The following is an 11115-nucleotide window of genomic DNA, read 5'->3' as shown; positions in this document are numbered from 1 at the left end:
TGAAAGAGAAATACTACCTGTACAATGCAGCGTGAATGAAGTGTACTTCCTGGGTTTTGTGTGGCATTTTGTAAAAATGTTTTTTTAGATAGTTTTTTTTTGTGGACATGCGCTGTGCGTATGAAACCATCATCTTTATCATAGCAAGCGTGACCTGACAGAGAGACTTCTCTACTTTTATCAACATATAAATCATTGAATATGACACAATGCTATACGCTCCGAACCAGAGTTCCGGCGCCCTTTGGTGGCAGTAACTGAGCCTGCTGAGCCTGCACAGCTCTATTCACAGTGGTGTCGGTGCCCTCTGGTGGCAGTAACTGAGCCTGCACCGCCCTATTCACAGTGGTGCCGGCGCCCTCTGGTGGCAGTAACTGAGCCTGCACCGCTCTATTCACAGTGGTGCTGGCGCCCTCTGGTGGCAGTAACTGAGCCTGCACCGCCCTATTCACAGTGGTGCTGGCGCCCTCTGGTGGCAGTAACTGAGCCTGCACCGCCCTATTCACAGTGGTGCTGGCGCCCTCTGGTGGCAGTAACTGAGCCTGCACCGCCCTATTCACAGTGGTGCTGGCGCCCTCTGGTGGCAGTAACTGAGCCTGCACCGCTCTATTCACAGTGGTGCCGGTGCCCTCTGGTGGCAGTAACTGAGCCTGCACCGCTCTATTCACAGTGGTGCCGGTGCCCTCTGGTGGCAGTATCTGAGCCTGCACCGCCCTATTCACAGTGGTGCTGGCGCCCTCTGGTGGCAGTATCTGAGCCTGCACCGCCCTATTCACAGTGGTGCCGGTGCCCTCTGGTGGCAGTAACTGAGCCTGCACCGCCCTATTCACAGTGGTGCCGGCGTCCTCTGGTGGCAGTAACTGAGCCTGCACCGCCCTATTCACAGTGGTGCCGGTGCCCTCTGGTGGCAGTAACTGAGCCTGCACCGCTCTATTCACAGTGGTGCCGGTGCCCTCTGGTGGCAGTAACTGAGCCTGCACCGCTCTATTCACAGTGGTGCCGGCGCCCTCTGGTGGCAGTATCTGAGCCTGCACCGCCCTATTCACAGTGGTGCCGGCGCCCTCTGGTGGCAGTAACTGAGCCTGCACCGCCCTATTCACAGTGGTGCTGGCGCCCTCTGGTGGCAGTATCTGAGCCTGCACCGCCCTATTCACAGTGGTGCCGGTGCCCTCTGGTGGCAGTATCTGAGCCTGCACCGCCCTATTCACAGTGGTGCCGGTGCCCTCTGGTGGCAGTAACTGAGCCTGCACCGCCCTATTCACAGTGGTGCCGGCGTCCTCTGGTGGCAGTAACTGAGCCTGCACCGCTCTATTCACAGTGGTGCCGGTGCCCTCTGGTGGCAGTAACTGAGCCTGCACCGCCCTATTCACAGTGGTGCTGGCGCCCTCTGGTGGCAGTATCTGAGCCTGCACCGCCCTATTCACAGTGGTGCTGGCGCCCTCTGGTGGCAGTATCTGAGCCTGCACCGCCCTATTCACAGTGGTGCTGGCGCCCTCTGGTGGCAGTATCTGAGCCTGCACCGCCCTATTCACAGTGGTGCCGGTGCCCTCTGGTGGCAGTAACTGAGCCTGCACCGCTCTATTCACAGTGGTGCCGGTGCCCTCTGGTGGCAGTATCTGAGCCTGCACCGCCCTATTCACAGTGGTGCTGGCGCCCTCTGGTGGCAGTATCTGAGCCTGCACCGCCCTATTCACAGTGGTGCCGGTGCCCTCTGGTGGCAGTAACTGAGCCTGCACCGCCCTATTCACAGTGGTGCCGGTGCCCTCTGGTGGCAGTAACTGAGCCTGCACCGCCCTATTCACAGTGGTGCCGGCGTCCTCTGGTGGCAGTAACTGAGCCTGCACCGCCCTATTCACAGTGGTGCCGGTGCCCTCTGGTGGCAGTATCTGAGCCTGCACCGCCCTATTCACAGTGGTGCCGGCGTCCTCTGGTGGCAGTAACTGAGCCTGCACCGCTCTATTCACAGTGGTGCCGGTGCCCTCTGGTGGCAGTAACTGAGCCTGCACCGCCCTATTCACAGTGGTGCCGGCGCCCTCTGGTGGCAGTATCTGAGCCTGCACCGCCCTATTCACAGTGGTGCCGGCGTCCTCTGGTGGCAGCTGGAATCGGATAAGCAGTCACGTTCATTAAAGTGGTAAATAAATGAAATGCATCTCTACCTAACACTATTCACTGCTGTGCAAGTGTGCGTAGACCTGAGCAGCACGAAGAAAGCAGAGTATCTCACTGCACTTTAAGAGTATTTAAAGCAATGCTCTTAAGTTGAAGCGACTCAATGTTCCCCTTCAATAAGTACATTTCTATACTTAACCATTTCAATATTCAATAAACTACGTACTAAGAATGCAGTGTATCTATCTACTCTTAATACTGCTCTGGTCTACACACACTTACAAAGCAGTGGTAGAGATGCCTTTCATTTATTTACCACTTTAATGAACGTGACTGCATACCCCATTCCAAATGGCTTCAGATGCAGGTCCGGCAGCTGCCACTAGAGGGGGTTGGCACCACCGTGCATTCGTGGTGATTTTTCGTATGGACTCTCGTTCGGCTGAATTATTCCTGTTGAGAGATCGGAATACCTGAAGCTGCAGGATCACACAGGTACAGGTTTATAAAACCTTATCCTGGGGGGTGGGGGGGATCTGTAGGCTCATTGTAAATAAAAGGTCAGCACTTTTGTTCTTGCATTTAGTTTTCTGCAGGCCATACTTATAATATTTGCATACACTTTACTTCTTTAGGATTGTACCATGGTTCTATCTAGAATATGAATTATCACAAAGTGTTGGCTGGCTGGCAGGGCTGTCATTAACTGTTGAGTCTTGATGCTTTCTCTGTGCTCTGCATTGTACGAAGGGGCTGTATCGTGATCAGATAAGAAGCACGGCTCCTTGCATCAGACCAAGTGGTTCTTCAGTGTGGTTCTACAGTTTCAATAGGAATGCACACACTCCTGAACAATAGTCCATGAAATGATCTTATTATTAATCTTGCAAGTAGCCTATCAGGACCATCGTATATCTCCATACAGATCTTGACATCAGAGTATCGTTGCACCCCCATTGGCAGGGCGGCTTCTACCCCAGAGTTTACAGACCATCTTCTCATTCTTAATTAGACTTGCGATGTTTTGCCAAAGTGTTTCAAGAGTCCATTATTGTAATGTGAATGTGAAGAGGTTAATTACCGCCCCAGTTTGATTTAATCATTACTGATGGGCTCCTACTCCCAGCAGTTCTAGAATCTCCCGGCTGTGTTCTATTCTGATGTCATCACTTTTCTTTTACACAACGTTCCACTGGAGGACATGGCTGCCCAGGTGAACAGAAGAGGATCCTGGGCGTTGTAGTTTCAGGACAGTGGATGCTTCTACTTTGTGTCCCTTTTTTTAATTTAGTATTTTTTTAAATTTAGTAATCTCCAATTTATTTTATTTTCTCCCAATTTGGAGTTTTTAGAGTGGCACAAGCAGGCATTCGTAGGCTATGTGATGCTAGCAATGTGATTTATATAGTTGAAGGTGTCAACTATTTAAAAAAAAAATCTAAATTACAAAATAGCATTTATTATTTTCAATTTAAATCACATTAGTGACCACCTATTTTCCAGTTCAATTTTAAAGTGTTTTGGATTTTTTTTTTATTAGTTTCCTTGACGCCCGTACCTGCGTGTTGGTATATCAAACACGCGATTGGTTATAATTCAGCAGCCATTTAAACATCAAAAGAAAACAGAAGCAAAACCGAAACTGCAGCAGCTGATAGCAAACAAGCAGAAGGAAGGGCGGGGTTATACATTTGTGTGGGACTCTCGAACTTATATTTACAAATGGAAGTATTTTAGACACCGGAACTTCTAGGGCATACAATGCAGAATAAATATAATGGATGCATTAATGCAAACTACTTAATGTTGCAGCTGTAGTGCTGAGAGACTTCTACTGTCGCTTGTTGGCATCAAACACCCGATTGGCTATAAATTACAACAGCAGCCGTTAAACGTTAAGGGAAGAAAGTGAGTGAACTGCGTCACAAGCAGAAGTAAACGAACTCTTACACTGCGGGCTGAACACAAGATTATTCTGTTTGGAACTAGGCTGCTGGACATATATTCATAGTTAACAAGAATATTTTTTGGTCGGCGGACAAAAAACCCTTTTCCTGCAGGTAAGCTTCTTTCTGTTTGTTACAGAATAAAAGGACAACTTGTGGACAATACAACTTGAGCTCGCCGGAAACCCCCGAGAGGCGTATCGAGGTTCTGGGCAGGTAGAAAGCAATATTCTGTTTGGAATCGTAACATTGCATAACAAACTGGAACACTGCAGTTACGAATGAGCTCAACTGCTAAACTATCATGTCCAATTAAACATATATTATTAATAAACAGCGATTTGATTGTTTTATATCCGTGAAAAAATACTAAAATGCTGCTTTACTACACCTGTACAGTTACACACATCTATCCTGTAGGCAATGCCTGTAACAAATACATGTTCAAATATATTAAATGTGTTAAACAGGTTTTCAGACTTTATTTCTCTTTTAGAATGCAGCTTTTCGTCGTTGGGCTGATCTTATTGGTTGTTAAACGTACCGGTAGGTTGTTTTATTTTATTAACATTTATTAACACGTGTATGTATAATTACATATAGAAATGATAAATACAAATATAATATTTAAAACAATGTCCGTGTTTATCTCGGTCATGAGTATTGTGTGTTTGTTTCGTTGTTAAACAGCTCCACCGCTCGGTGGTTATGAGGAGTGGCGCTGTTTACCAATGAAACGGGTTCTCCGTGGGCGTGTTTATGCACCTGTTGTATCTCCGGTGAAAGATAAGAAATACCTGACCTGCACTGTGCAGACTCAATTTAAAACCGCTAATACCAACAACTGTAAAAACACAACAGGCTAAACAACACCTGAAGGTGCTGTATATTACAGGTAAACATTTATTTATTAAGTGAAGACATTCCTTTATCTCCAAAAAGGAACCAATGTTTGAAAATAACCTAAGACTTATTTAAGACAGTATTTACGAAAGTATTAATACCTATAGTGAGAAGTTGAGTAACAGCTGTTTCCATAATATTCAGTCATTCCTGCTGGAGTTATGTGAATTCAATTCTCCACAGTAACCCTTTGTTGAAGTCTCAATCTTTTCCTTTGTCAGTTATATTAATGCCTGACTTGCAACTTACTGAAAATCTTGTTTTTCCATCCAAGCTCTTTCAGGAGGGAGTCTTGTGAAAAAAATCACAGCGGTCCGCGGCAGTGATGTCTGGATCGAATGCATGTTTGACGCTGCCAGGATGAGACAAGACGAGCCTGTATGGTGGCTCCACTGTGAGAATTCAAACTGCATAGAGATCCAGCACTTCATTGGTGGCGTGGATCAGCTACAGCACAGGACAGCCTCCAGGAGGGGGCGGGTTTACCCGGATAAATTGAGAGAGGGAAATGCCTCCCTTTTCATTGAGAACGTGCAGATGTCTGATGATGGGCATTATGAATGTACTGTCGTATTGAGAGAACGTCCTGACACTAAAATCTCTGTTTTAACTGTTCTAGGTATGTATTTCTAACTTTTGTGCTCTATATAGTTCCCACCCTCACACCCTACACTGTTTAAAAAAAATAAATAAATAATAGTTCTTTATATAAGATGTTTTCCACCGTCAATGTATGGAGAAATACATTTAAATTCATGGCAAACCAAACTTAAACTGTTTAAATATTAAAATAACTGTTAAACTCTGAGTATGAATGTAATGTCATATTGACAGGTGGTCTTTACAGTAAAATCTCTGTTTTAACTGTTCTAGGTATGTATTTTTAACTTTGTGCCCTCTGCATAGTTCCCATCCTCACACCTGAAGAGAAAGGGTGTTCCCTGCAGTCCAGGGCTGGTTTGAGGTGTGGAGACTGAACTGCCCCCTCCCTCACCCCCTAAGAGAAAGGATGCTCCCTCTTATTGTCCGTTCCACTGCATTTGCTCTTGTTGCCTAAGCAGCGTCTCTCTCTTTGCAGCCTCTTACGGACCCCCTCAGTTGACAGAAGCCCTGGACACTCGCTCCTTCACCTGCTCTTCTAGAAATGGTTTCCCTCCTGCGCTGGTGACCTGGACCGGTGGCAGTGGGATGACTTACACTCCGGATTCAGTCACGCAGCACACACTGAATCCAGAGGGGCTGTATGATGTTGTGAGTAAATTAACAAGGAGTTTTACTGAAGAGGAAACAATCTGCTGTGCAGTGTGGAACCAGCCTCTCCAAGAACACAAAACCAACTGCATGCGAGTCACTCCAGGTAAATGTGTTATTCACCTGCAGCAGGGAGTATTGCCTGCATACTGTGTGAAAAACTTGTTTTCAAATGAGCCGGACAGCGCTGCAGTGTTGAAAGAGTTCATGGAATATGTTTTACTGTTTTTCTACAGGACAAGAGACCGATGATCAGCACATTACAATGACATCAACCCTAATCCCTGTCGCCCTTTTCATCCTGGCTTTTGTTGGGTTCATGATATACCGGTATCTCAAAGGTGCTGTTCTACTTCTCTATCCCTCTTGCAGTTATTGATCTGCATGTGCTTGTGTGCACACCCTGAAAGGAAAAGGGTACTGATGGTCCATTTTTAAATTTGAATTTTACTACATTAATGTTGAATGGACCTGTAATGAAATGAATTCTGTACTGCACTCTTGCCACACTCTTAATGTTGTAAACCAGAAAAAAGTGTTGCTTTTTAAAGTTTAGTTTTTAAACTCAATTGTTGCATTTCTCTGCATACCGCATTGGAAAACACTTCAAAAAAATCTTCAAACGGGACACTGTTTCATGAATTACCTTTGACTAGAATATTTCAAACTAAATAACCCTATCTATATCCATTTGTTTTTGTTTCTCAGGACAACAGAATCGAGCCAGAATGCGGAAGAGGATTTTTAGTTGCTCAAACCACACGGTCATTGTTCTGATTGGGAGACCACACCATGCGGTGCGGTCGGTCATCAACTCCTGTGTGTTTGCCTACAAGGCTGAAGAACCCTTTAAAAACTTGGCTGGTGCTGACAAGGAACCCCCTTATTATGCCCAGCCTGAGGAGGTGCCCCTGACGGAGCACATCACCTTCACCAGAGCACTGCTGGAAAAGGAGGACCGGTTCTGGACCGACGAAAGGGAGGCCTACCTGGACAAGTGGAGAAAGGAAGCCCAGAGTCACAGACGCCCTTTTGTGTTTGTGCACAGGTAAAAATAATAATAATTGTATTTAAATCACCATTTAAAGTTATTTAAAGTAGACGGCTTTCTCGACACAGTCTTGGAAAAGGTACACTTCTTCTTAGCAGGGTAACGGCTGTTGGTTTGGTATTCTGATGGGCTTTATGTACGACTGATTCAAAGTTCTCTTGGGAAGTGTTCCAAAACGCGTGGACTGCTGTACATATCTATTAGAGCACTTACTGAATTGTAATTAATCAAAAAGCTTGCCCATGCACTGTCCTGCATCTCACAATGTGCCTGTGCTGTTTCCTAATGAAGATCATGTCATGTGACACAGATCATATTAATGTCTTTCAGTTGCATCAACAAGCTGACAGCAACAACCAAAGATGAAATTCAAAAACTGTTTGAAGACGTTAAAAGTGTTACAGGTACATTTTTTTTTTTAGTTTGGAACAAATTTCTTAAACATTATTTATCCTAACACCACACGCTGTGCAGCAGGTATTAGGATCCCACCTGACACTACTTAAAGAAAAGAGCAGCAAAAAGGGTTTCAGGTGGGATCGTAATACCTGTTGCACAAGTAGTTTCAATGGACTTCGCCAGAGGAAGGAACAGCAAAGTGATCAAATTATTTGCATTTTATTTTTTGTTCCTAGGCTCATACCCTTTCACTGCGCTGACCATGAAGAACTTTGAAAAAGCAGATGATCTGGAACCTTTCTTCAAGGATCTGGGGAGTAAACGGGTGTTTTCATTTCACAACTACACGATACACGACCCCAAGAGAAATGCACAGAGGGATGAGGAGTTTTTGGATTTCATGAATGCCTGTATTGATGAGGCTGTTGACACAAAATCTGAGACGGTGCCCTTAATAGAGGATAATTGATGTATCCTTCACACACACACACTGTATCCTGGAAAACAGTACAGTATAAGTCATTCCAATTAAAAATAGTCTGGGAGGGTTTTCTGTCGACACACAATGGCATTACTACGTGGCAACCGCCACACAATGTGCTGCAAGAAGCGCAGCACTTGCTCATTCTTAAATGAATGCCAGTAAGCCTGGCCAGGCAATCTAGTTCACGTTCAATGCATCTGGTTTATCTCCATATATTCTTTTTGTTGCCTAGTTTTTTAAAACTCCTTTGGCATCTAGTGTAACTCATGTCTTGGTACCCTTTTATATTAGGGTTAAAACAACATTTTTCTGGCTATGCACGGTTGTATTTGGCCCCTTCTGCTATCCGTAGGGGACGGAGCTTCCTTTGTTTTTGGAGCTTGTTAGTGGTAAGGTATAAAAGCACAAAAAAAAGCCAGGTATTGAGGTGACTTGCTGTTCCTGCTGTGGTTGAAGAAAGAGAACGTAGTTTGTTTTTTTCCTAAAAGCTTTTAAAAGTGTTAGTCTGTGTGTTGCATGCAGCTGTTTTTTTGTTGGTCAGCGTATTTATCCTACCGGTTTCAATATGTGTTTGGACTAATAGAGCAACAGACATACAGTTATACTAGCATGCAGGTCTTTCATTTTTGAAAAGTTTCACGTGCCATTTTCTCTAACAACCCCTCAGTTTGATTTATTTATTTTGCTACTTTGAATCACTGTTAAATTGCTACGAACCAAGAATAAATTTCAACCATATGAGATTCCCAGCGGGATATGAACTGGAGGAGCTACACAGCTGATTCACTATGACCGGGTGAGATCAAACCTTTTTTTTATTTCTGCTAGGTTGTGGATTACAAAAATGGCCATTAAGTTTTTGTTTAAGAGCATTTTTTTCCTTTATTGAATCTGTGGCAGGGCAGAAGCCCTGAATGTGTAAAGCCCTGAAGTGTGTGTTAGAAATGGCAGGGTTTCCAGCCCTGGTTGTCTTGGGTGTGTTTTTGGTGGTGGTGGCAGAGTGTAGCCAGGTGTTGATTGAATTATTCGTTCTCAATCAACCCTGGCCACATGGTATTTAAGGGAGCTAAAGAACTCCATTTAGGCAGAGAGCCTAGGAGAGACACACGCTCCTGAACTGTTTAAAAACTTCACTGTGATAGCACTGCTTGGGTGACGGTTCTTTTGTTTGTTCATTTTTGTGGTACGTGATTGTTTTTGTTATAACCTTTATTTTGCTCTGAGCTGTGTTCTGCTTTCTTATTTTTGTTTAAGAAACCTGCACAGCAGTGCTTAAACTGCAGTTTTGCTGTCACAGACTCTCTGTCCACCCAGCCACCCTGTCACAGGATCTCTTATTTTTTGGAACTGTATTGAACTTTTATTTATTTTTTTAACTTGTTATGTTTGCTATAAGACCAAGACTGAAACATTGATGTGCAAATATTACTGTACAGATGTAAGGTGCAGCCGCACAGATTTTCTGAATAAGCAGTCTAATTATTTAGAGGCAGATCTTTGTTTTGTTTCTGTTTCCTTTCCTCTTAAATCTATTCAGCAATGTTCGGTAGAAAAGGCTTGTCTTTCTAACCGGTATTATGTTTGTAGCTACTCAGACACGTGATATTTCTCTTTTCTACCAGCTGCAATGGTTTTGTTTAACATTGAAAGGGTGGTTTGTACTTTGAAAGTTTTCTGATACTGTTTAAGTCCTACTACACAAAGTTCTCCATGTACACATGTTTCATTACTGCTATATTTGCTAATAGTAGTATATAATAAACCGATGCTGTTAAAGTTTACTCTCTTGGTTCCTGTGAAATCCTTGTTTTATGCTGTACTGATTTAGTTGCTGGGAGCGTAGTATTTGATTTATGCTCGGTGTCAGTATACAGCTATTACCTAGGTGTTTAGTTGCTTTACACTGGGTAAGTTTGTTACAAGGTGAGTAATACAAACTAGGGTTTAATGTACTTGTTTTTGGGAACACGATCACCCAAGAACCCGAGGGTGTCCTCGGCTCACCGCGCACCAGCGACCCCTATGGTCTGACCGGCACCTGCGGGCTTGCCTGTAAGCTGCCCAGAGCTGTGTTGTCCTCCGACGCTGAGGCTCTAGGTCGGCTGCATGGCGGGCCTGCAGAGTGAAAAGAAGCGGTCGGCTGACGGCACACGCTTCGGAGGACAGCGTGTGTTTGTCTTCTCGGCTCCCGAGTCAGCGCAGGGGTAGTAGCGGTGAGCTGAGCCTAAAAATACAATTGGCCATTTCAAATTGGGAGAAATTGGGTAAAATTATTAAATTATAGAAAAAAGTTTTATCGAATGTGTTCTTTTCCCAAGCTGGGAATGAAGTCCCCCGCAGAGAAGTTGGAGACTTTTTTTTTTTTTTTTTTTCCCCGTTTCCAGTATATGGAGAATCTCCAATTGTGAATAAACATGTCATTGCCATTTTTTATTCTATACTGTCCTGTACATACTGTTGATTAAATGTCATGGTCGTCAATGGTATTGTTTTTTATATTTTTGTTTACGACTGTAAGTCGCCCTGGACAAGGGCATCTGCTTAGAAATAAATAATATTATTATTAATTTCATCTGTTGTACGTTTCCTTAGAAAATTCAAGATCAGGAAATTGACTGTTAGTGGTACTAAATATTACAATTTGAATTAAAGTTTATATTGAGGAATATTTTTTTTTGTTTTAAGAGATAAATGACTTCCACTCTGACTCGCTTTTTTCAGCATATATTATATCTTTGTCCTTTTACATTTCAGCATTTGTATATTCAGATTCCATGTTCTAAAATAGCCTGTATAATAATCTTATGCTTCAATAAAAATAAAAATAAAGTGTTTTAAATGTGTGTGTGTTTTTGGCACTGATCCGGTTTCTTTACAGTTGTCTTAATGAAAGTGCACCCGAGCAATTAACCACAGAAGACAAATACAGGTGGGTCACTCCAGGTCAAATGGACCAATGCTCCTCAACT

At 43.8% G+C, this 11115-nt stretch overlaps 1 protein-coding gene and 1 non-coding gene across 2 annotated transcripts; both read left to right on the top strand.

The window, feature by feature from the left end:
- Positions 1-2519: 2519 nt before the first annotated feature.
- LOC117970517 (small nucleolar RNA SNORD30) lies at positions 2520-2594 on the top strand. The gene has a single exon (XR_004662887.2). It is a non-coding gene; the product is annotated as a small nucleolar RNA SNORD30 (small nucleolar RNA).
- A 1060-nt stretch (positions 2595-3654) lies between these two features.
- Positions 3655-9927, top strand: LOC117967861 (programmed cell death 1 ligand 2-like). The gene is made up of 8 exons (XM_059015686.1): positions 3655-4172; positions 4555-4604; positions 5236-5580; positions 6040-6318; positions 6449-6553; positions 6921-7260; positions 7594-7667; positions 7899-9927. Exons 2-8 carry the CDS (start codon positions 4556-4558, stop codon positions 8129-8131), a joined length of 1425 nt encoding a protein of 474 aa, XP_058871669.1. The 5' UTR covers positions 3655-4172; position 4555; the 3' UTR covers positions 8132-9927.
- Positions 9928-11115: the final 1188 nt, after the last annotated feature.

Source organism: Acipenser ruthenus, chromosome 51 (genome assembly GCF_902713425.1).
Source record: "Acipenser ruthenus chromosome 51, fAciRut3.2 maternal haplotype, whole genome shotgun sequence".
NCBI classification, from domain to species: Eukaryota; Metazoa; Chordata; class Actinopteri; order Acipenseriformes; family Acipenseridae; genus Acipenser; species Acipenser ruthenus.
The sequence above is the reverse complement of the archived record's forward strand: the minus strand, read 5'-3'. Positions and strand labels throughout refer to the sequence as shown.

Bases quoted from the DNA above. Each gene is read 5' to 3' on its own strand.
- LOC117967861 (XM_059015686.1), top strand. From the start codon at position 4,556: ATGCAGCTTTTCGTCGTTGGGCTGATCTTATTGGTTGTTAAACGTACC. The intron at 6,319-6,448 runs GTAAATGTGTTA...GTTTTTCTACAG, and splicing joins CTGCATGCGAGTCACTCCAG to GACAAGAGACCGATGATCAG. The intron at 7,261-7,593 runs GTAAAAATAATA...AATGTCTTTCAG, and splicing joins CCTTTTGTGTTTGTGCACAG to TTGCATCAACAAGCTGACAG.